We start from the raw sequence: 27,110 nt of genomic DNA on the forward strand, positions 1-27,110 counted from the left end.
TGATATTTAAAAAATTAAAAAATTGCTGTATTTGTAGAGTACCTGGATTCCACAGTCTGTCTATATTGATTTAATGAATAAAGTTATTTTGCTTATTGTGGAGGCAATGTATTTATCAATATTCAGGGTCTCCTCAAATAATACTTCTCCTGCTTTTCTGACAATTGGTTTTAATATTAAGCATAATATAGATTTGTTCCACTTCTTTCTTACTTTAAACAGATTTGTTCAATGTGTTTCCCCTGTCATTGTCTTCAAAAAATTCTCACATGCGTTCTACAGAATGTTCCTCTCAGAGTTATGTGCTTAATTCCTCCTGCTGAAACTCTGAGCGCACTACACTTCAAGCTACAAATTCATCTGTGTTGTGAGGTTTCTTAGGCATGTGTATCATGCATCAGAGTAGTTCTCCTCCAACACTAACTTGTTTGGAAATTCATATTTTTGTATACTTTAATATTCATGCTATTGTCTCACTCTCTCTCTCTCTCTGACTCATTTCTTCAGAGACTTGTGCTAGGGACTGTGCCTGTCTGGTCAAAATGGAAATCTCTTCAGCTTCAGATTTCACAAAAGCTGTTCAACAGCACCACTTTCCTGTGCCACCTATGACTGTCCAGTGGATTATTTCTACATGTAATGTAGATCTCTGATATCTAAATTGTGGTTTAATTATTTGCATACTCTCCCCAAATTAATCAAAACTGTTAAACAAATTAAGTGTGTAATTTACTGACAAAAAGAGCTTCTTTCTGTCTGCCTTCCTTGAGACTTTACTCATAAGAACTAGAGGCTGAAGTGCTGCTGGGGCTTCTGTAATGTCCAATTTTTTCTGAATGCCTCAGTTCTGGTGAGTTAGACTGACTTTTTTTGTTTCTTACATTTCTGGTGCTAGGTGCTGCATGAGAATAATTTGTAAGCCTAAAGTCCTAACAACAAGATTCTCTTTAATCCAAGACTATTTCTGCCTTTGAACTCATAGCATTTTGCATGCCTCTGGGGCCCAGAAAAACTCACATGAAATCTGCCTTAAGTTGCATAGCAAGGTTCAGAGCCATATGCATCTTAAAAACCACAAGCTCAGGCATGGAGCTTTGAGAAGTGAAGCTTTGTATGAAAGATAGACAGGAATTTTTACTGCCAATAACACAAGCAAAGATGATGACATCCCTGGCTGCAGAATCTTTATTGCCAAGTCATTCCACCAATTAATCCCACTGACATACTTTTCTTCCATCAAGCTCTCAAGTTGCATTATTCAGAGCATCCAGACAGCTTTGAGATGTCTATATTTGTTATGAAATTTCTGTGGGATGACTACATAGAAGTATTAAAGGACTGTGGCCCCTATTTCCCAATTATGCTGCTTAATGCAACACAAACACTCTTGTTCAGGTCTGAGAGAAACAGCCATTGAGTTTCCATTCACATCCCAGCTGCATCTGGCCCCACTGATGCCTCTCACAGCTACCACTGAAAGAAACTTTCTTAAGTGAGAATGATGGACTTGGTAAATGGATACCATAGAAAGAGCTATTTCTGACTTAAGGAAGTAATGCCATTTCTTGAATAAATTTATTTCCTCTCTATATGAGCAGCTCATGTTTAGAATGTTGCATATTAACTGTATATTTTACACCAGCAAAACTTGCAATTTCTGAAGCAATATATGTAGTGGGCTCTATGCAGATATGTACACAGATAAATTAAAATGCAGAGCAAATAATTAAATATCAACTTAGGCAGGTCTCTTGCACTGTAAAATATCAACCCCATCTATTAATTGAAAGCACTTACTTTTTTTAGCTAGAAACAGTTACAGAACTACAAAGGGCCAACTGCATAGAGAGGGATCATAATAAGCACAAATTGTGGGTAACACAAGGAAACACAAGGGGCTTTCGAGAGTTTGGCATTGACCACAATTTGAAATTCGAGGGCAATTAACTATTGAAAAATCTATTGTTATTGCTATTGTTTCTTAATAATGTAATTAACAGGATTTTTTCATCAGTAGCATTAGTCCTGAGCCATATTTCATGGTCAGTGTGAGACATATGAGTACAAAATTAAAAAGCCTACATTTACAAGAGTGAAACAGGGATATATGCAGCTGGAAGAGTACACGACAGAATCAGTGTAGCAAGGCCAGCAATGGATTTTTATTTAGTCAAGCTTTTTTTTTTTTTTCTGTAGACTCCATGCAGAATTCGAGCTTTAAGTAGTACAGGAAGGAGTCAAATGGACATGAGTATTGTGAATTAAAGCAGTGATGTACTATTGAATGGGACATTCAGGTAAAAAATATTCCTGGGTGAAAAATAAAAAGAAGCATAGAATAATTTTCTTATAAAGTGGCTGGATTGAACAGAACAGCCCTTGAAGCAAAGAAACCTCTGAGATGGAATTATTTTTTTTTTAATAAGGGATGAATGACTGAGGCCAGTAGAAATCGAAGTAAAATTCAACGAAGACCAAGAAAGGAGTGTTTCAATTTGAATTTCCTCCACCCATCTTGACAACATGTTTGTGTTATTCTCATTGGAGAGCAGCTAGCTCTTGGACAATGGTGGGAAGGGAGATAACAGAAGCATGCTAACAACGCAGCACTTGAAATCAGGCATGGTAAGACCAGTGTGCTGCTCTGCCACTGCTCAGTGGAATCTAAATTTAGGGATGCACATGAGTTATGGGGCATAGTGTCATGGGAATGCTGCAAAGGAACTGGAAGAAGAGAGTGCTCTTACAGCTTCTTTACCATATTGCTCCAGATGGTCCACGTTCTTATGGAAAGTCTGATTCTGGAAGGAATTGTCAGCTCATGCCACCCCATCTGAGAAACTGAGGTAAGCAGGGAAGCAAAATATGGCAGCAGATTCCTTCTGGTGGAAAGGTATGCATGTAGCAAACACTAACTAGTGGGACTGAATGCCAGAAGTTTGGAGATGTTTTAGTTCCCATTAGCTTACTAAAGTTCAGATCCTTGTATGAGGCATATCTGCATTTATCGAAAACTCTGCTGTCAGGAAATCTCAGCAGGAAAGCTCCTGGGAGAGACTTTGGATATTTATTGCCTGACTTTGGGAAATGCTACAGCAGCTTTTCTTGCCTACAGATTCTAGTCCTGGCAGAACTCAGGAGCAGCAGACACACATGCATACTTACTGACATACAAAATAAAACAAAACAAACATTAATTCAGCTTTTCCTGAGAAACCACAATTCAGACTGAACACAGTGACTTCATTATGGATAAGACTTAATTTAATTTTTCTCCAAACAGTTCTGTACACTTTAAGCTGTCATTGGCATAATTTTAAAAGACCATTCAAACAAAACACAAACTGCATTTCTAAAATTTTGTTTCCTTATTAATTTTGAAGGGATTATAGTTGTTCTTTTTTTTTCCTACATTGCTGAAATCCTTTCTCTGCCGGACACAATAAAAGTTTTCCCGTTGATTTCAGTGGGAGTTGGGTATCCTTTTAAATATTAAAATAACTCATTGCATTTCAGTTTTTAATGATATTTGTTTTCTTTCCCTTTGGCCTATTGCTTAGATAGAGATTGACAATAACTGGTCGGTTGCACTTTTAATTCTAAAGAATTTAACACCCATTCACAAAATGAGGTACGCTAAGGGTTACAAAGCTTTTGGAGAAATGAATAAACAATGCAAGAAGATATTTCTGCTTAGTTTAGAATGTCATGGAAACTCATACGTTTAAGATTAAATCTAAATTTCAAGTAAAAATTGACCTTAGTTGTCTCTTTGAGATAAAAAAACAAACCACCTTTTCGGGCGTAAGAGTCCTTTTTTGTCTGGTTACTTTCTCTGTGATAAGTAATTCTGTCTTGATTCAGCCAAACTACTGAAAGACTGAGAAAGATCAAAGAAACTAAACAGTATTAATCTAAAGTTGCTGAAGTTGTTAAGAGTTGCTTGTGTTCACACACAAACACATGCTCTCTCTAACTTACACGTGAGTGCTTAGGCCAGAATGAAGTGCACTTATTTGCAAAGCTCTGTCTAAATGACACCACCCGTTTTTTCTGCAGAGTAATGAAAAACAATTTATTTTCATATTGGGCAAGTGGAGGACTCTTGGAGCACACAGATCACTAGAGATATAGCGCACCCTTAAGACCTAGGCAATCACTCCAGCTCAATTTTCTTTTTTCAAAACTGCTTTCAAATCCCAGTCTGAAACACTCTTTGGCAGCTGTGAAGATTGCTTATGGAGATATTTTTGAGGTCTGCAGAATCTATGCAATAGAAATATCATGCTTGAAATTCCTAATGCTTTCATGTGACCTGCATAAATGTTTCTTATTTCTTCCTGTAGTGATTATAGACTCCTTTTTCATGGCTCTGTTGCATTAAGCAGCAGAACTCTTTGCTAATAGCATGGGCCATATGTTGCCTTTACTAAACAGCACAGTGTGGAGCAGAGGAATAAGAATACAAGTGAGATGAAGACAGAGTACGAACAGCAAGTCAAAAAAGAGGACAGACCAACTTCCTTAACAAGACGAACAACAGAAACTTCACTGGACAATGGTGAATGGTAAATATGATGCAAATGTGATTATGATGAATACTCTAGTTTCCAGGGGAGAACTGATTTTTTATGGTACCACCTTTACCAGTGAGAGCCAAACCAACACAGCTAAGGTAGCTTGGCTAGCCTTCTCCCTCCTTGTGACTGACATTGCTACTGGACAACAGGAATAATTGTCAGGACCAATTCTGTTACCAGTGCTGGGAAGGGTTTTGATGATTCTTTATGCTTTAGAGTAAGAATGTCTGAGCTTTAATAATGGGATGATGAGGTTATTCAGAACCTCTTTTGTAAGAGTTTCCTTTTTCTTTCCAAAGACACATGGGAGTTCAGCCTTTGAAAGCCCAGATTAACTTAATCCCAGTAAGTATTTTCCATTTGCCGGTGCAATATATGCAAAAGACTATTGTTTTTCTAACATTTAAAAAGCACTATGAAAAGTTAAAATAGTCTTCAGAGGTATTTGTTTGTGTTTTATTAGGTAGACTTGGGTGAATATTTATTTCAAAAGCATACTCTAACATTTTAAATTGTATTATTATAAATTATGAGAAAATAATACGCCTAATCAAAATATATGTATCTTAATATGTATTTTTTCTTACACTAGTAAGCCTTTCTCTCATGTCTGTTTAACTTTTTATATTTTATGACAGAATAAAAGTAGTACAGAAGAGCCTCATATCATTAAGGAAAATGTCAAGGGCTTTCTCAAACAGTGACGATTTAGGGTTTTTTTCATCCTTGCTAAATCATTAGAAATTACTGCTTAAATGTCTAATTTAAATCATTAAATAGCTCACTTTGAAACCTTGCTCATATTGTTTCAAAGGTTTTACTGTCCTCAGTACTTATAACTCATGGAGTTATAAGGCTCATATTTCTCAAAAAACTTATTATGCTGTGTATAAAGCAATGCATTAGAGCTAACTAAACTGTTTATCTATTAACTTAGATTAAACCTAACCCATTGTATTACAATATTTCTAATAGGAATATTTTTTCTTTTTTTTTCTTTTTTTTTTTTTTTTCTGTTTTTATTCTCCCTTGGATTAAAAAATTACCTGACAAATGGATTTTCATCCACAACTCATGTCATTATTATTAAGAATACTCTAAATGGGTAGAAAATTTTCACAATTGTGCCTTTTTTAAAGGGTTCTGTTGTGTCTTGAATCACAATCTCTCACTGAAACGATTTTTTTAAAGGGTAATAGATTCTATAGTATAGAAGAAAAACAGAGTTTTTTTATGGAACAATCCATGTACAGAAGAGAAGGCAGACATTGACAGACTGTACAGAAGCAAATTGATTTCTACAAGATTTATACACTCCTGTACATCAAGGGAGCTTTGTCAGAATTTGTATTGACTTTAGTAATTTAGATATTCTTGGTTATATCCACTAATGTTATATTCATGAACAGAGAGATAGACAAGAAATTCTTAAGATAGTCAGTGTACATTCTATATAGCAACATAGATGCAGTTGCCAATTTAGCCTCCACAGGAGTTTTGGGGGAAGTTAAACACATTTCACAGCAGCTTGCTTTATTGCATTCTGCAAAATTTGTAATTAGAGGATTCAATGACCTAGAGAAAATACTTTTTTCCTCATAGATCCTCTGAAGATTTTACAGAGAATTTTTTTTTTTTTTTTTAGCTTTTATGCCTCACTTAATATCACAGATGCCATCAAGATGGCAAGGAATGGTCATTATACTTCAGTCAAGGAAGGAAGGGGGATATTTGAGAGCTTGTCACAATTCATTACCAGATCAGAATGATTATGTTGATGACTCTTCCATGATAAATGCTCTCCTACTCAAAGATACAGGAACAGATTTTTAGGACAATATAACTTGAAAAATCATACTCAGATACAATGCTGTTCAATGTTTTTTGTGATACAGTGCTCTTCAAAGTGGTAAAGAACATAGGTCTGCTTGAGATCATATACCACATGCATTAAGACTCTTTCCACCAGAAGAATTCTGATACAGGCTTCTCACAAATGTGCTGTGGTCTTGTGAGAAGGCAAAGACATGCTATTCTGGAACAATTAACATGAAGATTCACTGATAACTAGCTAAGCCTCTGACCTTTTTTTTCACACTTGTCTAACTGCGGTGTCTTCCTGGGCCATTACACTGCCATGTCAGACAGGGAAACATGGGAGGATGATCAGAAAGGAAAGTCTTTTTCAGGTGAATGTGGAAATGGAGGAAGGTGAAAGCTGTGTGAACTGAGCAAAAATTCAAGATGTAAGAAGGAGAATCACAGAGAAACAGTATACACTGCAGAGAAGTTTTAGGATGTCAGTGAATAACAAAATAAAAGAAATCTAGAATTAAAACAGGTGTGGAAGACTGCAGCCAATGAAGAAGAAGGATATTAAATTCAAAGGTCAGGTAGCCATGGAGAATGATCTGTTCCAATTACTGGTGACACTAGTGTCCTGACATGGCAGCATCATTGTCAGCCAAGTTGAGAACACTGCTTCCAAGTACTTGTGAAAGCTCCATACAAAGATAAGATAACAATTTAAAATTAGTTCTTTACTTCCTAGTTTACCAAACTAGGTTTCCAAGCTTTCAATGCAAGTAGATGTTATGTATCAATGCCTTTATCTTTACAAATTCTTTTACCTTCTTTCTCTTGTTCATTGTTACAGGAATCTATATTTTGTTTTATGATTCTCTTCTGTTGGTGATCTGAAAATTCAAAGTCTTCATTGAAGATTTACGATAAGATCTTTGAAAAAACCAACCAGCTGTGAAATAGAACAATTATCTGTTCTTTTCTTTCTGACCAGATTAGTACAAAGCATTTTGCTTAGTACTTTGTACTAATTTGCAAATTTCTACTCATACACACACTTCAATGCAATTTATTGCTTACTACTAGAATCTAGCGTACAAACTGAGATTGTCTCAAATAATCACCCCCTTTCCAAAAGATTTACAGTGGAGCTGAAGGAGGAGAAAAAGGCAATGACAATGAGAAAAAGTTTGAGATTTAATACATAATAACAATATGTGCTTTTTCTAAGGCCTCAAGAATTCAGCAGAGCATAATTTCTACAGGACATTGCATACCATCCAGGAAAAGCATTCTATTTGAAAGTATCAAATAATGTAAAAATATTAGAGATATGAGATATAGAGATAGAGACTATTTCCACCTTATCAGAAAACAAGAATGGCCCAAGATTACCCAAGGCAGCTGTGGCAAAATAGAGCGATACTGAAAACAGGTCAATCTTGAAAAAAAGAAAGATCCTTTCAGCCTTCACCAACTGCATGGTTACATATATAAAGTCTGAATATCACTGATTTATAAAGCCTAGAGTGTAAGTAGATTGGTTTCATAAATTTTCTGTGTGATAAACATTCTGCTACTTCCTACAGTTTTACCTTTTTTTCAGAGCTGGTTTCTTCTGACAAAGGCAAGCCAGTCTTTGATGTTATATAAAGTATATTTTTCAATTAAAAAATGCTTCTATTTGTTCTCTATTCTGACAACTTGTGATACTATTTTCAACTACATTTATAAGAAGAATCTTTTGTTTCAATCTGTCCCTTCTCCTGATCAGTGATATTTGGTGATGTACCAGTCATAAAGGTATCTAAGCAATAAGAAGTCACATGCAGGTGTCTCTTCAGCTATTTTAAAGATTTAAATATGTCTGCCTACTTCTTTTTTTCCCTTCTGACATTTTCCCAAATATTCTCATAAATTAGTTTTTTTGTGTGTTGTTTGTTTTGTTTTTGTTTTTTTTTTTCCCTAGGGCAAAAATAGAGCTTCAGGGTTTAGGGTTCCTCAAGGCATTGTGGCATATTTTCTCATATATGGAAAACACAGAATAGCACAACATAACAGTTTTTCATGGCAATGTTTTACAAGTAATTCTGCCTTCTTCATTTCCTCCAAATCTCTTGCATGAAAAGTATTGCATCCTAGTGACCAGCCTTGAGCCTTAAAGAGAATTTAGTTATATGGTTCTGAGCAGATAATCTCCCCCAAATTTCTTTGCCAAATGGGTGTCTAATTTACATTCCCAATTACCTGAATTGCATGCATAAATGAGCTAATGAAACACACAAATGTGTAACTGGTCATAAATAGTAATTTCTGTGTGCAATTGCAGTAATTGCATGCTCCTCATGATTTTGAAAATCAGAATCTAATGTTAATTCAATGCTAGTTCATCTTGTGTAATAGTTATATTTAAAGATTAAGTTTATCACTCAGCAAATGTGTCAGCCTTGTTCTATTATGTCTTTTTTCCATTATGGTTAATTGACAGATATCAGAGTTCAACATTGCAGGGACTTCTTTCTTCTGATTAGCAGTATTCAAATATTTTCCTAACATATGCAGGACTGCAAATCTAAAAATAGATTTTTATCTTTTTCAAAATAATCACAATTTTATACTCCTTTAAACAGCATGTTTAAAAAGAAATAATCATTTGAGGTAATGAGATTTTTTGGGGGAAAGACATAATAAGTCACATAGCAATTTTTGTCCAAATGTTCTTATTCACAATAATCACATTACAGAAATATCTAATTAATTTAACACTTTGTTTCAGTCATGGGTCCTGGCAAAACCTAAGCCTCATTTCCTGTTTTCAAATGCAGGAAATTTTGTAGCTCTTGTTACTTATTCTGCTGCCACCCCATCTGCTTTTCTCTTAGACTGCAATTGTTTTCTGGGTAACGTAGAACTAAGATCTCTATGAGGGAAATTATCAAGTGCCATGGTGTGACTGAAGGACTCAAGTGTCATATGAAAATTGCTACATAATTACACAAAAAGGCTCAGGTGTTTTGTACTATGAAACTGTATGGTATAAAGACCAAGAACATATATTGCAGTTGTAGTTCTAAGTCCACAGACATTGTTAATCTTAAAACTAAAATGAGTATTTCAACCACTTTACTGCAATTATAAGACTATAAACAATAGAATTCAATCACAGGGATTATGTTTTAATCGTTTGAATGTAAGATCTGACTTTGTGTTTCTCTTTCAGTAGTTTTAACAATAGCAACAGGGTTGATAAATGCAGAGCCACTCATACCACATTCATTGTTACAAATAATGCACAGAAAAATGACTGAATAATAATAGCTGAAAGAATAATCCAAATAATATTAAGATGCTAATGTTGATTATGCTTATAGTTAGATAGCAAGTTATGGCTGAACGCCATGCAAAGCATTTTACAGATTAGGCCTCAGTCCTGTAATCTGTTTCACTCAGGAAATGCCCCAAGCCATCTGTGAGACTCTTGTAAGGAATATTTACATTTTGTCATACATATGTCAGTACGTCATTCCTGTCTGAGGCCTAGTACTATGATCACTTTTATATTATATATATATATAAATATAAATTTTATATATTTAAATTATATATATAATTTAAATATAAATATATATATTTAAATTATATATTTTTATTTTATATTATATATATATATAAAATATATAGGGTATATTTACAAAAAAAAAAAAACACAAAAAAACCCCTAACATTAGAACAGTCAAGTTAATAAGTAGAAGCCAATAAAGGTGGAAAAACTCAGACTTACCTTCAATGGCTGCTGGTTTCTTTCTTGGACTGTGTTCTAGAAGAAGACGAGGTGGTATGAATTCCTTATGTCCTGCACCTAAGAATACAGGTTAAGAAACATAGAAAATGTATTCACCTACAGGCTGAGCAGCTTCACTGGGAGGCTGAGCTCCCTTCAAAATGGTTCATGTTAAAAGTACTAGAGTGTTCACAAAAGCTAATATCTTCCAGACACTATAAGAAGGAAATTTATTTCTCAACAAATAAAGTAATTTATTTTTTAGAATCACATTTGAAACCAATGAAATCCAAGTGACTCAAACATATGCTGAAGTGCTACAGTTCTGTTTTTCTTCCTTAGACTCAAAAGAGAATAATAATACTATGATAATAAGGTTACATATTCATGCTGCCTCTTCTACAACAAAGTCTTATTTTCTTCTGTCAAACAAATGATCTTCAGTTGCTCCCTCAAGTCCACTTTTTATGAGCTCCTGAAAACACCAGTAAAAATTATGACGTTTCTCATCCTTAAGGATTATTCCTAATTAGCCAATACCAACCAGGTCATGCATTGTAAACATTGATGAGGTTCTGATTCCAGCTGCTGACTGAAACACCTCTACTCTCTCAGTGTTCACCTGGGACTTTCTGTACTGTCTTTGCCTATGTGCAGATATCATGTTTTGTACAAAACACTCTTCATTTCTTCATGGATTCACAAAAATATTTAATGTACTCTTATATTGCTTATGCTTATTTTCTAGTTTATGACATATTTGAAGTTCCCATATTTCCTTTATTTCACTAGTATTTAGTCTCAGTAGCTATCCTGTCACTGTCATTTGGAAAGTGAATTTTTTTGTGACCTGAGAAATAATATTAAGTACTTAAATATAATATTGATTCAGTCATAAACACCAGCATACATTCAATTCACCAGAGTCCACATGCAAGCCAACTGTTAAGTCTCAGCTCCAGCTTCACATCAGAAACTCAAAACCATGCCTCATGCTTGATGATAGAAAGAAATTAAGGTTTTAATGGGCCTTGGAAACTGCAGCATCTTACTTACCCCTCTTGTTTTGCAAAGGTGTGTATACTCATGGGGAATGCATGAGAAAAATATCATCTGAAGACAGCAGTGGGATTTGAACATCATGGACCTAATGTTATTGCATCTCATCAACATATGTACAATTGCAGGCACATAATTTGCAAGCATGTGGTTCAGTTTGTCCTGTAATTTGTAAAAAATATCAAACACAGAGCTGCTCACTGCTCAAACTTGATGTGTGCCTGAGCCACTGACAAAATGTTAACACATTGATAAAAGCAACATATTGAAGGTGCTTTGCCACAAACTGTAATAATCCTACATTTCTACATATTTCCTGTATTGGCAATAAACTTAAGTGGGTATTTACCGATCTCATCACAGAATAGCTATAGCCTTAAAATAAATATTAGGCAAACTTCAGGAATCCAGATGCCTAGCCATGATTTTCCAAATTCTTTATGTCTGAAAAAAGTATTCTTTAACTTGCAAACTGAACTAATGAGCTGCTCATTACCTTTGCTGCCAATCAGAACAGAAAAGTTATATTCACAACCATGTCGACACACAGAAACCTGAGTGCCTGAATTTCCAGTTCAGAATTAAAAAAGAAACAACATAGCAATTAATGAAGAACGGGTAATCTTATTTTTCCTTCTACATTTGATCCTGGAATAAACATTAATTATATTTTTTCCATTTTTTATTCTTTCCTTCTTTTCATCCTTTTTAAAACTAGACCAGCTATTACCCAGTTAGAAAAAATCATAACTTGGACATTTTTTTTTGGTGTGAAATAGGATAAAGGACAGTGGCTCAGAATGTTGAGTAGATGAGTAATGATGAATGATAGTCAATAATTTGGACTGCAGTGTAGTATCTACAGCGTGGAGCAATGATCTAACTCCTCTAGGTCAAATTGTAGACTGGCCCCATTATCTTCCTGTGCTTTGCTGTGGCAGCAGTTTTCTAATGATTGCACCAGTGTGCACATAATGCCAGTATGATACCACTTATTGCTAATGACATGTCAAGTTCTATTTTATAGCTTTACAAGTTTTAAGAAAATAATTTATTTCATGCAAATTGACCACATGATCCAATATGAGAGTGTTTTACATTTAAGCTTCACAGATCAAAACCTTTCCCTTAGGCCAAAATGTTTGTTCAGAGCAGGTTCCAATCCACTCTGATAAAAGGCTTCTTTAATGTTTCCATGTCTTATTAAATGTCTCTCTATTCACTTTGATGGGAATGTAAAGGACAGTAAATTAATAAATATTTTATCCATTCTTTTGATGAAATATGTTAAAGGGGATAACCTAAGTCAAATCACTTTTCTTTTCTTTCTTCTCTCCTCTTTAAGTTATAAAGAACAAGTGGTTTTCTCTAGTACAGAGAACTGATAAATAGAAATGAGGAATTGGTTTCAACAGATCCGACCATTAGTATTAATGAAGTCTACTATCTTGACTCTAACAGTGGCCAGTTGGACACATACATGATGTAAATGAGAGGAAGGCAGGATGTTTTCAATGCTCTCAGTGGACAATCAGATTAGTCCATGAATTACGAGAAGTTGTTATCCAGATTACCACTATTATTACTGGACATACACTTATCTCACAGCTTTAAAAATGCAGCCACAAAAAGCATTGCATAGTTATTTGCATCTAACTTCAAACGTAGCCTTCATTTTACTGCTATGAGATAAGCCACTAAGGCTTATTTAAGCTGCTTTAAAAAATAAATATAAAAAAATAGCTTTGGATTTCTCCAAAATAATGTAATTGCAAGCACAAAAATGTGCATGCATTTCTATGCCAATTTGTCCCTAGAGTTGATTCACATTTCCATGTGTCACCTGTCCATGTACTTGTGGTATAGGTATCTCCTTCACATATGATATTGTAAACAACTGACAACAAGTTACATCTGATGAAACTTGAAAGAGTGAAATATTTTGGATTTAAACTCATGGGGATGATCTCACCAGGGGAAAAAGTGTCACACGAGTACCTTCCTCCACAGCCTGAAAGGAAAGAAATAGGCTGCAAGGGTGAGCAGAAGGTTTAGGACTTTAACTAGGTAATATGAATACTTCATTGAAAATCAGCTACAGTCCTCAAGCTCTGGGAAACTTCTGTCATCTGTGTTTATCAAATTGCTTGAAATGTCTTGAAGAAATTAATCCTGACTTGGTTTATTAATGTTTTAGATTTCTTATTGCATGATAAGGCATACAAGACAAACTTTAATTACCTTACTTTTCTCAATCTAGGAAATATCTTTCTGCATGTGTCAAAAATGTCATGTTTGAATATTTTGTATAAATTGATTTCTTATGATAATATCAAATTACGTGAGTTTTCTTTCTTTCCTGATCTTCTGAGTTCAATTTGTCTGCAGTGACCTTAATGAAATGTCTAAATATATCTTTCTAGATAAAAAGATAAAAGACTGAAAAATTTATTAGTATTATTTTTATTATACTACAGGCATTTCAGACTGGTGAATATTCCAATTGGATATGGAGAAAAATAATGCCATCACAGAGTGCAATATGTGGAAATACCATTCCTATGACTGTTCATTTCCTCATATCCATATACCAGTTACTTAAATGGCAGGAATCCTATAGTCCTAGAGCACCAACACTTTGTTACAGTTTCTCAGTGCAGCAAAATATCTTCAGATAAATCTCACTCTTTTCAGATGTGACATCCTTCTCTCGTGATAGTAAAAATAATTCAAATAAAGTAATTGTCTTTGCAGAGCCATTTGTTATGATAAGTGAATTCCAATCAAATGTTTAATGAACTTTGGAACAAGGCATGGATAAGCAGAATGAGGCAAGACTGCCAAATATGCTTTTAGAGGACTGAAAACATAATGGAGTCCAGCCACTTTGCCCAGGCTTCCAGTTTTGATGTGGAAGTTGCTACAAGTTAAAGGTGAGTCTCTTCCCAGCTTTCAGTCATCGCTCTCCAGACACTAGGCTATGACTCTTCTGGGGAAGGATTTCTCTGCTTAGTATGTGTGCATGAAAAACCAGGAACAAACAGTTTTTCATTGAGAAAGAACAGCTGAGGATCAAGAGGTGAGATTGTGTAACTGTACTGAACAATGCAATTGCTCATTTCCAGGAATACATTATTTGAAATAAAATACTGAAGCCCCGTATAGGTGTTCTTTCCTAAGGAACACACTGTGACACAAAGATTTCATGCACACAGGCAAGTAAATGGCGCCTGGGAACATTACTGGACTCTGGAATTCAGAAGTACGTATCCTGCAACACATTTTTGGATAGCCTCTGACAACTTTGACTTGTGCCAAGCAGCAATGTTTCAAAAAAATCATTGGCTCAGCTCAGGAACTGGCAGAGGCCAGGGACCCCTCCCAATAGACAGCTGAGATACATCCAGCCCATTCTGACCTTGAGGAAGTGTACTGGATGTGGATCTCTCCATGAGAGAAAAAAAAATCACCTTCAGAGACAAAACAGTTGAGCTGAATTTGATTTAGCAATCTAGATGTGGCCACATAACAAAATTACGTCAAATGGGAAAAAAACATTTTGAACATTATTTTAATGGCCTATTTGGAACTGAATTTTTGACAGGGGGAGATGGAATTAATGAATCATAAAATGAGACTTTTAAGAAAGTATATTTTAGTAGCCAACATATATTTCAGTTTTTTAATTGCACTATGGATGTGGCTCTTTATTAAATGCTTAATTGCCCAACATAAAGCAAAGCTGTGATTTTGCATAAAGTCGATGATATTAATTAGGAAAAACCTGTGCTACAGTATATGCAGTGATTGCCAGTAGCAATGCAGTCTTTTAAATTTTAGTATTATGTCACACTGACTTTCAGCCAGTTTCTTTTGCAATGCATAAGAAAATAAGAAAATGAGAGATTATGTGGGTAATGACAAATCTATCTATCCAGCTATGTCCTACTATATCTAGGTATTTAAAATCCATTAACAATATCACAAATAATTTTGGAACTCTACATAAAGTCTTACAAATAAAGCACATTATTGTGAGATACTCCCTCAACACACAGACAGTGAAACCAGATCTACACAAAAAAACCAAACAGCCTTGGAAGTCCATCTATCTATTAAGCTGAAAGCAAGGACCAGTAGGTTAAAACTGGGGGTGCAGGAAGGAAGGATGTAGACTGATACTCTAAATGTCCTTTTGAAAGGGAGTAAAGGGAAGGATTAAATTTCTCTTCTCAAGGCACCAGACAATAAGTATCAGCAACTTGATAGACTTCTATTTTTAATACATAAAGATTTGAATTCATCCTTTGTTGTTGATGATGGATTCCTATATATTTATGTAGTAATAATATAATATATGCTATATACACGTGCATGCATGAACATACATATATATATATAAATATATATAAATATTTATTTAGAATTAATCATGGAAAGGTTAGGGTTGGAAGACACATTGAAGATCATCTAATTCCAAATTCCTACCATGGTTAAGTGTTGTTTCTGAACAGAAAATACTTGATTTGGTAATTAAACAGGTGTGAGAATCATTGTTGCAGACTCCTGGAGGTCGTGCGAACATCAGTTGCCATGTTTTCACTCAGACACCAAATCAAATTAAAGTCACAGCTGGGAATTTGTTTGATATATATATTTTTTTTCCTATGCATTTGTATCTCACACAATGCAAGTGTGCATAACAAGTGTACAAATGAGTCTGGCAGGAGAGGCGTGGGTAGAGCTATCGTTGTTTTGAGTTTCTTTTCTGTGTTGACTTAAAGCAGATACTGTGGGTCCAGAAACATGTGTAACATAGCTTAGCTGCATGACAGAGCTTGCAGTTTAATCTATTTACAAAAATATATCTGTTGAAAACTCCCTTACATAGATTTTTACCACAAAATCACTCTTTTACTCAATCCATATTTGTGAAAACTGTTCTAATTTTCATGTTCAGAAGACTGAAGTCATTAAGGAGTTAAGAGATAAGCATTAACAGTTTTGTCATTATATGTTAAGTACAAAATCACACAGCCTTTCCTGACATTAAAATAAAATTGAATTGAAAAAATTGAAAATTGAATTTTCTGCCTCCACTTCCTCACATTATTTATCACGGGCAGTTAGCAGGTAAAAATAAACCTACATGTTATGTTTTGAAATATCGAAAGATGGATCTCAGAGAATTAAGTACCAGGACAGAGAAAATTGTGGGTTATTGTGTGGTAATGATGGGTTATTATATGCATAGTGAAGTACAAAAGGACTGTAAAGGCAGATTATAAAATGAAAAGACATATTCAATCTTTCTCTCTCTCCCCAAATAACCTTTAATAAATCTGTATCGTATACAGTGACCCCTAGCATAATTAACATGAATATCAGGAGTTGGCATAGAAGCTTTTTTTTTTCACAATATGAAGTATCCAATTAAAACAAGAAAAGACTGCAGCTAAATACTTGCAGCTAACAATTAAACAGAACAGAGGGATGTTATAAGCTGTTATGACAAAAAGTAACAGACACTGACTATGCCATGTGAGCACTGCCTAGTAATTTGTGTTCTTTGTATTTGGTTTATCTGTACATGTTTCAACCCTCCTTTGTCCAACTACATCTAAGAAACATTCAAGTCAGAATAGCTAAAAGTGATTGCTGCAAGAATGTTAACACTTTATGTTGTCTTCAAGAAAGAGTGCATATGCCAGTTTTTGCAAAACAAAAACAGCCTAACATGGTAAAATCAAATTATGGGTAAAATTACAAATTTTCAAATTTTCAAATTTCAAATTTACAAATAATCTTATTACAATCTTAATAATTTTAATTGCATATATTTGTGCATAATTAATATATTTTATATAGAAATCACTGGAAGTCAAACTAAATCCATGTTTCTCTGTCCCCAAGCCACAAAGCTTTTCATATCTCCGAGTCTCTTTCTAGAATGAGACAAACAAGAAGTTAACAATTATGTTACCTGTCTTGTCTATACTTGACAATCACTTAAGAGAGTGAATCCATAGCCATTTTTCAGAAGTTACAATTTCAATAATGCAGTCTGAAGTTAGAGGGAAAACAACTGAGTGGTTTTATTAGATCAAATATCAGAGGAGGGCCCAAAGATACAGAGGTGTTGGCTCTTAACTCCTGTTTATTCACTCCCACTGAAATCACTGGCAGCTAAGTGCCATGGCTGTAGTTATGAGAAATACTGGAAGAAAAACCTGCAATACTAGAGATAATGATTATTTTAAACCAATGATGTCTTGATAACTACTGATTCTCTTTCCCTTTAGTTTTGCCAGGGAAGATGTTCTGTCCTTTAAAGAAGTTATTTTTAGCACAAAAGGTCTTGGGATTCACTGTCATGAGTTTTAACTCTTGTGCTCAAGGCATCCTCCATGATTTTTGGGTGACTTAACTTACCATGTCTTTCCACTGAATCTATAAATGGATCTAACAGAAATTAAAAAAAAAAAAATAAAAAAAAATTGAACATTGTGAGCATACAGCAACTAAACATTCTAAATCTTAGAGTCTATGAAAGTGGAAGCTCTCAAGGCTGAGCTTTTGTTCTGATTAAAAAATTGTTTAGGTTTCTTTTGTTTGAATCATTTGGATAGGGAATATCTTCCACATTTATTCAAGAAAATATTTCTCTCTGTTTCTTCTTTTCCCCTTTCAGTCACTCCCAAAACACTATAGCAACTGGAATGCATTTTTTTCCCAAGTGGCGCCACTGTTTCCTTGATTGAGTCAACAGCTGCTCCTATTAATATCATTTGAAATCTTATAGAAAACTTGTCATTTCAAGTCTTCATTTGAACAAAATTCTTGCTTGCACAGTTGCAGCATATTTCTTGAATGTATGTAGGCTCTCTCACTGCCAGACATTTAAAAGTTAACTTTCAGACAGTTATATCTAGATAAGTCACCCAAGGGATCCATTTATAGTAAATGGAGAGAAATTGGTACCTTCAAAGGGTGATTCATCTTTTCTATCTTAGGCATCTTTCTTAGGAAGAAATTGTCCTCTGGAGGCCTCCATTTCATACCACTGGCTATAAAGACAGCTAAAGGTTAAAGCTGGGCAATTAACTTTTGGGTATCTAAGTGAGGTGCAATGAATTGCAGACATTTTATTTTGCAGTTGTCCATAAAGATGAAGCTTCATGACACCAAAATATTCCAGGACTAAAAGAGCCACACATGATTTTTCTTACTGTAAATACTGTCTGGTAACACACTGCTCCCCAAACTGCCAACAGTTATATGAATGAATGTCACATATAGAAAGGACTTTAGGTATAATGTGAGCATTGAACACTTTCTGAAATCTGCGTTATTTACTTTGTCAGATAATACTGGGTGTATTGAAGGACAAAGTGAAACAACAGGAATGAAGGTGAGTTGTCAGAGGGAAGAATAGAGGTTCTTGATGAAGAAAAAATAGTTTTGACTCATTTTAGGTATATGTCATAAGTTATATGTCTTTTTCACAGGGCAGGAAGAAAGGTGACATCAAAAAAAGATTCACCTGAAGAGAGAATGGTGAAAGGAATGGATCTGCCACAGATTACAGTCCCAGTGACTGTAGATGAGATGCATAAATAGGTGGCCATAGAACAAGGCAGGGAGAGCACGTGTTGCTTAGTCCAAGGCTGAACGCTCTTCTGTTTGTTGCATTTCATGTTCTCAAACCAGAAGAGGTGAGGAATTCTTGCCAAGCTGAAATGTTTCATGATGGAATGTATCTTGTCAAAGTATTTGTAGATCCTTTCTATGCTCTTTTTATCTATGTCATATGGTATTTTTTTTACTTTTGTTGAAAATGAGCCTCCTCATTTTCCAGCAGAGACAGCATAGAATTCTATACTGGGATGGAAGAGTAACTTCTAGTTTCACAATAGAGATATAGGTTTTTCCTCTTTAGCAAAAAAATGCGGGAGAAAGCTGGAAGCCCTTCAGAACACATTTTTTCCTTCTTCATGATATTTCAGTGTATTCAGCATCAGGAGGTGTTTAAAGGCACATTGGATAGATGTCAACTATTTTCCTTGTTGTTAAAGCTGAGAGAGATTCAATGTATGGTGATTAACTTCCCTAAGAATATTCAGAATTATATTCTAAAGGCAACAGATTCATTAGGTCACTTATAATTTTAGAGTTATATAACCTGGGCTTATAAAACTGACTGAAGGAGAAGATTGTGGATTATCATATCTCATCAAAGACTAATGTTCACTTGCAACCCATGTAGGTTTCCTGCTTTGCTGAAATGGTTGGCATTTAAGATACTGTTGGCTGTCTGGTTTAGTTTAAGCAACTCTATGACAGAGCCTTCAGCTTACTCTGACACCCTCCCTATATACATTCCAAGTGGCCTGACCCTGCTTCCATCTCCTGTGTATTTCCTGCTTACACTTTAGTGATGACAGGAGTTCCTTGTTCAACCAGGCAAGACTCTTGTTTTCTTTGGTTTCTTTGGGGTGCATCCATTGCATTGGGATGGATCCACCCATAGTGGTGCATCATTCTTGAGCCTGGAGGAAGTGAACTTTGAATATCAACCAGGTCTCTTGGACCCCTCTTCCCACAGGATCTGTTCCCATGGGATTCTTCCAAGAAGATCCCTAAAGAGGCTGAAGTCAGCTGTCCTGAAATCCATGGTTACAATCTTACTCTCTGCCCTGCTTCTTCCTTGTCCAGTGCTGAACGCCACAATCTCATGGTCACTGTGGCCAAGGCAGCCCCCCAGCCTTCACATCTCTGACAAAGCCTTCCCTGTTTGTCACTCTGAGTTAACCAGAACACCATTCCTTGTGGGATCCTCCCCTACCTGTGGCAAGAAGTTGTCAGCAAGGCTTTACAAGAGCTTCCTGGACTCATTGTTCCTCGTTGTGTTACTTCTCCAGTAGATATCAGGGTAGTTACATTCCCTCACAAGAACCTGTCCCTGTGATTTTGAGGCTGCTTCAAGCTGCCTTTAGAATGCTTCAATTTTTTAACTTGATGCAACATCAGTATCTGTTGCAATAATTCTAACTGGAAATCAGCTAGGACAATGAGTCATTTAATGCAATTACTATTTTACAAAGTTACTTGCTAAACTTATTTTTACCTTTTTTTATAGGAAACCATTAGTTTACTATTAGCTGTTTCGGAGAAGATTTTTGGCATTTAACTTTTGTCTTTATTTTCTAAAGCTTACTTTAGTAAGTAGCTAACTTTTCAAAATTAAAATAGTTGAGTCTTTTGATGATTCTCCATTGAGATCATCCTTCATCCTTGAAACTTGTTTACTGAACTATGTGAAATGTTTATAATACTAAATAGTAGTAATAAAACATAATGCAAGTGTGAGAATAAGTTTGTTACTCTAATCTCTCTGTCTTCACAACTTAAATTGGTTTGCTTCCATTTAAATCAAAGATTTAGACTCATTTACACCAGCAAAAGTTTTTTGCTTTCTCTTGTATCACATAATTTTGACCCTCAGAATGTCTTGCAGTGAACTATCAAAGACATCCATTCCTTTCTGCAGAAGCAAATGCCACACATTCCCTTTGTAGCTGTTTCCAAGAGAGGGAGTAGTTTGAAATTTTTTGGCCAAGTTACAATGAAGTGCCATAAGAGTGTTGACAGATGCAGCTTCATGTGCCAGCATCTGGCTCTGACTCACAGTGGGATGATATAAACTGGGAATAATGGATAGCTGTTTTGCCTCTGTGGGATGGTGTCAGGATTGTATGCTAACATCCCCATTGAGAGATAAATGTCATTTCAGAGTTTGACAAAATAAACAGGTTGTGGAATGGGGGAAGGGTGGTCATAGAAAAGAATCTTGTTAAAATGCGGTCAGTGGATATCCTCTCATAGTTTCTCATAGCTGAATAGAAATGTAAAGAAGCAATATTTTACTCCAAATGACACATCATGTTTATTGTAAGAATTGAACATTAATAAATGAGTTAGAAAATTTTTTAATAACTCAAACTCAATTTTCAGTTTCACACACATGTATTTAAAATTGCTGTTCATTAATTCTTTCCTTTCAGACTCTTTGAAAAGTATTCAAAACTCTCCCAGGATATTACTAAAGAAGTAAATACTTCCATCATTTGATCATCTGTATTTCTGTCATCCACAGAAAAAAATGGATTGGCACAGGTTTCATCATGTGAACAGATTTTTCACGAACTGATGGACAATTAACTGTCATCTCTGAAGAAGAATCCAGATGAGTATTTTCAAATTTTGGGGTACAATATTTCCCTCAGCAGGCAGTAAAAAAGTAAGAAGTTTAAAAATTAAAATTGGAAAAGTCTCACTGCCTCCTATATTTTCTTTAGTATTTCACTTAAACAAATATCTGGTTTGCCTGTTTTCTACCACTGGGGACAGGGCTATTGAGTAGTCTGCACCAGAAAGCATCTCTCCATAGGAAAAAAATAATATTCTTTAGCATTTACTCTCAAATGTGAAAGCCCACAACTCAGTAGAAAGTTTTTCATGCTGAATTTCTCCAAACAGCAAGCTAATAATATGCTACTTTCCTATTTATTATGACTGATTTTTATTTCTTTTTATAATTGCACTTCATTAAATGTATCCCCAGAGAAACTATATCAAAGTTGTCTCCATGTAAATGTAATTAATGTAACAGGTTGAAATGTTACTCCCTGTCATTGAGATATCCACAACACATCCTAGTCTAATCAAATAGGAGTGACACTTAAAAATAGTTCAAGAGCCTAAAGCGTTTTGCTATCTGAACAGCGGAGGGCAAGTATTTAGTTCCAGTGCTACAGCCCACCCACTGCAAGCACAGACATTTTTACTTTCAAAATTAGTCTTTATTGTTCTATGGGGTTTTTGGTTTGTTTCTTTTTTGCAGTAATATAGTCCATGATCTTTCAATATTGAGGTACCTTCATACCAGTCTCTCCATATTTTTTGATATTAAATGGCAAGGATCATACTGACAGTCTTGAAATTCTCTGGCCATATTGGGTAATAACAGTAGGCCCTTTCTCTTTTGCAGAATATTCCTTGACAATGGAGAAGAGGTAAACCTTGGAAGAAAATTGTAGATATGAAGGATTTTCAGTCTACACTTTCCAGGACCAAGCAGTCTGTAAGATTCTCCATGGGTACTCATCACAATTTGCCTTAATTTCTTGACTCTTTATGTTTGTCAGGGAGGTGGAGGGATTTCATGAGCATATGTGCAAAAGGTGAGGCTTCAATGATTTTCTTAATGAAAGGGATGGCTGTCGTACCCTATAGGATACTCTCTTGCAAGGTAGACATGGCAGAAATCCTGGTTTATTTCTCCAAGTCATATATTTTTTTCAACAATATAAGATAAGTAAAATTGTCTACATCACATTGGCTTTCGAACTGGCTTTAGGACTGGCTTTGAGACCCGGGCATGGAAACACACAATGAACATATAAGGGTACATTGATGAAAGGAACCCATGTTCCTTTGCAGTCTAGCTGTTATTGGAAACAGCTATGTAATGGTTCAAACTCCACGGAGCAACCGTGTGCTTCACTGCTAAGGTTTTAGACAGTCTAAATTGTGAATAATACCACATCTGTGCTCCCCTGTATTTGTTGTCAATTAGGCAACTGTAAAGATTATCCACTAGTGAGTCAGGTGTACTATGAAATACAAGTGGTTTAACCAAAACCAGAACAGAGTAAAACTATGCATGCAAATAAACTTCTAAGTGATTAAAAAGAAAACAAAATCACATCACGAGTAGACAATATGCCTGTGAGAAAAAAAAAGTGCATTTTATGACTAAATACCCAAGGCATGCTTATCACTCTTAATTCAGCATGCACAACACCATGCTGAGGTGCCATGCAGAAGGACAGACATGCAAGAATCCAATTTCATTAGTTGCAAACCAAGAAAGGCATTTAATCAGAACAGCTCCTTAATCTGCCAGAGTCGTGGCTGGTAAGCATTGCAAGGAAGGCCAGGGAAGAGTGGGAAAACAGGTGTATGTCACAGAGGGAATAAAATAGAGTAGATCCTGTTAACTTAGAGAAATATGTGCTCCATGCTGAAAGAGTGACCAATTAGTGCCCCTGAAATCCTTCCACATGGGTGAGGATTTCAAACTCTCTAACATCAAAATAATAGTTATGAAAACAAGTTTTAAAATTTCTACTAAAATAGATCCCTTTCTCCTACCAATAAAAAATAAACTATGAATTAGAATATTAGAAATACTACTGAGAATAAAATACAGGAATATCAAGCAAATTATCAATTACAAAGAATAGACTATATCCATGAAACTATGTAAGTGACCTTCTGCATCATAAATGCTATTGGACTTAGGAAATGTCTGTAGAAAAATAAAAGTACAAGTCAGACCTAATGTTCCTAATAAACAAGCTTTCCACCTAAGGTTTTAATCTTTATAAGGAAAACTTGGAAAATTAGTCCTGAAAGAAATGCATATTAATTCTTCCTTGACAGGCAGACAAAAGGAGTACAAAGAAGTTTGGGCAGAGCACTTTGTTAATGCTGAGACAGTACTGCCTCGGCTGAGCAACTGTAGTCCAGGGACAAATGAGACCAGAAAATCTATGAAAGAATGTTCAGCAGTTCCTCTGAGAAACTGTCACTTATCACAAGCATGTTAGACAGAAGGTAAAAAATATTTTTGAGGCCCATTTCTCAAGAGATAAAATCAGAAAGCAGTTTTTTATATTGTGCTCAGTTGGCCTCTTGTGGTCTATGTTTAAATATATCAGTAGAACCCAACTGTCACTGTTGCAGTTGTGATATTAATGGGAAAGACTTGTGGATTAGAAAAAAATGCGTTTATGGCTAAAGCTCCCTATTATCTATTGTAAAGGTCTGAGAACCTCTAAATACTTCTCTTTCATAAGAATTAAAATATAAGTCTTAGAAGTTATTTGATATTGATACAATTATTGTGGCTTAAAGGAGGACATCCATGAAATTTGTCAGTATCAAGGATGAATACTAACCAGCAAAACTAGAAAATCAGCTGCATGAAGCATCTTAGCAAAAATTCATCCTTACATGGCTTCCTTGAATCCCCTGTGTATATTTCATTCATTTCTAATAGTTAAGACTGCCCTGTCATGGTGAAACTTTGAGTAGGTGAAGAACATTTCAGCTTATTTTGTTAAAGTCATCACAAGACATTAACTGACCTCCAGTAGATTGATGTGACTGAAAAAATGCATTAATTGATATATTTAAAAAGCTGTATTTATTAATGAAACCTAAGGAACTGAGCTTTACTTTTAATGTTAATTGTTTGAGCACTATCATATGTTATATTAAGTGAACTACTTTTCTATAAATTCTTGCTTAAAATTTGTATAAAAATAAAAAACCCCATAATCTTAGAATTAATGTATGTTAACTTTTTGTAACAGAAACATTGTAAAAATATTTTCAAAGAAAAAATTCTAAATTATATTACTATTAATGACGTTATAAATCCATATGTTTTGCCTAAGGAATCAGAAAATGATGTTTGATGTAATTAATCACAGAAAACCCTAATATGTCTAGGCAAAGAAATTTTCTATACAAGAATTTTTTTTTTCTTGACAAATGTTAATATTGAGATTGATAAAAATTATTCCTTGTTTGAAAGAATTGCAGTGTCAAGGTGATTGTAATTTAATTCCTCAGTTGATTTGCACTCAGAATTCTGTTTGGACAAAGTTCTTTATCATAAAATATATAGACAGATAAAAGGATAAAAAAATACCAGATTGTAAAGCTAATTGGATATTAGAGTTATTAAAGCGTGTTTTCCGCACATTAATCTATTCAGTAAAATGAATTACAGTAATACTTCTGTTCACAAAAGTACAGTGTAAAATGAGTACTTTGCCTGAGAAAGACAAACTAACCAGGTACTGTTTGGTGGCACTCCTCTCAATGATATCCATAAATCAAGGCTGATCACACCTGACCTCTACTTTGCTTCTCAGAAACAGTGAATAGTTTTTCTGGAGTCTGGATGTTTCAGCATTGCCTTTCACAGCCAGTGGCTTGACCAAAGCTTGTTTTGAAGGCAATGTGGGTTTTTTTTCCCTCCCACAAAAATATATCTAGCCTCAGCACAACAACCATCTGTTAACTTCAGGGGCCAACAAGTGACTTGAGAGCAGTTGCTGTACAGATGGAGCCCAGGTGGACTTTGGGAGATGGTAAGGGGCAGGCCTTTTCCATTTCACCTAAAAATTAGATTATTAAAGTATTTTATGAACTATTTCCACTTTTTCAGAGCCTAAACCTGTCACCTGAGGTTTTCATCCACCTGTAAGCCATCTGATCACCCCATGTCTTTCAGCTCTAACCTGTGGCTTCTTACCACAAGTCTGTCATACCACACTGGTATGGTGCAAGACAAACACTAGAAGGGAAGGGTCATGTCTTTTATCTTCTGAAATTCAAGTTGCTACAGACTTCCCTCTCTATCTCACTGCTGCCCTTCATGGTTTTCCCAGTTTCCTTGTAGCTGGAAAGGTCAAAACTTAAAAAAACTAAACCCTCCCTTCCTACAGCTTGTCTGCTCTTCCTCAGGAGAGTGTAAAATAGGCCAGGGAGCCTTATGGGAAAAAAAGGTTTCTTTCACTGCTGCTTTTAAATGTCAGAAGAACTGTAAAAAAGATCTTGAAGATCTCCATGAAAGTATTTCTCATGTGAATTCTTGATGGTACAGCTGTCTAAATCCAAAAACTAGGTCATTTACATTACTACAGGTTGTTATTTTCTAAATCAAAGCATGGCTTGCAGTCTCTGGAAAGTTTGGCTAATCATTCTCACCCTCTGAGCCTAAAGCCATCCCTCTGTTTATAACTGGCTGTCTTTAGAAGTCCTAGAGGCGGTGCACTATTTTGCTATCTTTTAATGGAACCCGCTACCTCTCCATGGCACTCTTTGAGAACAGGAGACACAAACCCCCTCCTAACAGAAACCCAAGATTGTTCATTTTCTTTCCACAAAAATGTCTGTCCTCCTCTCCCCTTTGTGAGAGTCTTTCTTTCTCAGCCACGTCCTTCCCAGCTCTGTCTGAACCTGCGCGTGTCAAGAGGGGATGCAAGCCACAAGGCAGAGATAAGAAAAAAACCAACCAATTCACAGGTGTACCAGTGGAGAGCTTGTTGAGCAAATAACTGAATAAACAAACTTGTAGGGCTTAGTGTGTCCTTAAATATTCTCTCCTTGACTCTTTTCATGACTATTATTGTTTTTCATTCCCTGGGTTATGTCCTCTCTACATTATGTCTAGACTTCAGCAAGAAGAATGTTTATTAAATAAGGTCAGGGTAGACTTAGTACCATGAGTTGATGTTCAGTCATCATCCATAGCTCTGTCTTCTTTTTTTGGTGAGGAATTACATGTCTGTGTTATAATAGATTAGCATGGAGGTGTGGGAAGAGAGAAGATAAAGCACAGAAGTGATAGATCAACACTATTTTATATATCAACAGCAATGGAAGTTCTATTTTTGAAGCATTTTGGAGTTAAGCCTTGCTATTTCTGGAGAAAAAACCCCAATAAAACAAATAATGAGCTATTAACAATAAGCTCCTTTCTCTTGTATCTTAGCCAAAAGAAGCATGGAAAATTTTAGCAATTTCCACAGCCTTCCACTGACTCTGCTTTTAACATAACCTCGATTTTAATTCATGCACTGTAGACAGAAAATTAGAAGCTTTAATAAAACAGCCATTAGCTCTTATGCTTTATTAAAACTATTTGCACACTCTTTGTTGCTCTTGTGAGACCTTTCAATAATAAAAACCACACTTTTAATACATAAAAGAGCAAAAACTCTCAGGGAAACAGAAGACTATTAGAA

The 27,110-nt window shown here is 35.3% G+C and overlaps 1 protein-coding gene and 1 long non-coding RNA gene across 28 annotated transcripts in view; one reads left to right on the forward strand and one right to left on the reverse strand.

The window, feature by feature from the left end:
• TRDN (triadin) overlaps positions 1-27,110 on the reverse strand; it is a 231,918-nt gene that overhangs the window by 120,524 nt on the left and 84,284 nt on the right. For all 19 annotated transcript variants that reach the window (XM_058835672.1, XM_058835685.1, XM_058835682.1 and 16 more), the window contains one exon: positions 10,165-10,242. In XM_058835672.1, coding sequence (XP_058691655.1) covers positions 10,165-10,242 — 78 coding nt within the window. The remainder of the gene's footprint in view (positions 1-10,164; positions 10,243-27,110) is intronic.
• Positions 2,592-27,107, forward strand: LOC131577645 (uncharacterized). Of its 9 annotated transcripts, none has more exons than XR_009277266.1 (6): positions 2,592-2,846; positions 4,438-4,568; positions 13,978-14,156; positions 18,588-18,634; positions 18,732-21,333; positions 22,274-27,107. It is a non-coding gene; the product is annotated as an uncharacterized LOC131577645 (long non-coding RNA). The 9 variants fall into 9 exon arrangements; XR_009277263.1 differs by adding an exon at positions 4,880-4,925 and having other exon boundaries at positions 2,598-2,846; positions 13,963-14,156; positions 18,732-27,107; XR_009277260.1 differs by adding an exon at positions 4,880-4,925 and having other exon boundaries at positions 2,601-2,846; positions 18,732-27,107.

This window comes from Poecile atricapillus, chromosome 3 (assembly GCF_030490865.1).
Source record: "Poecile atricapillus isolate bPoeAtr1 chromosome 3, bPoeAtr1.hap1, whole genome shotgun sequence".
Taxonomy (NCBI): Eukaryota; Metazoa; Chordata; class Aves; order Passeriformes; family Paridae; genus Poecile; species Poecile atricapillus.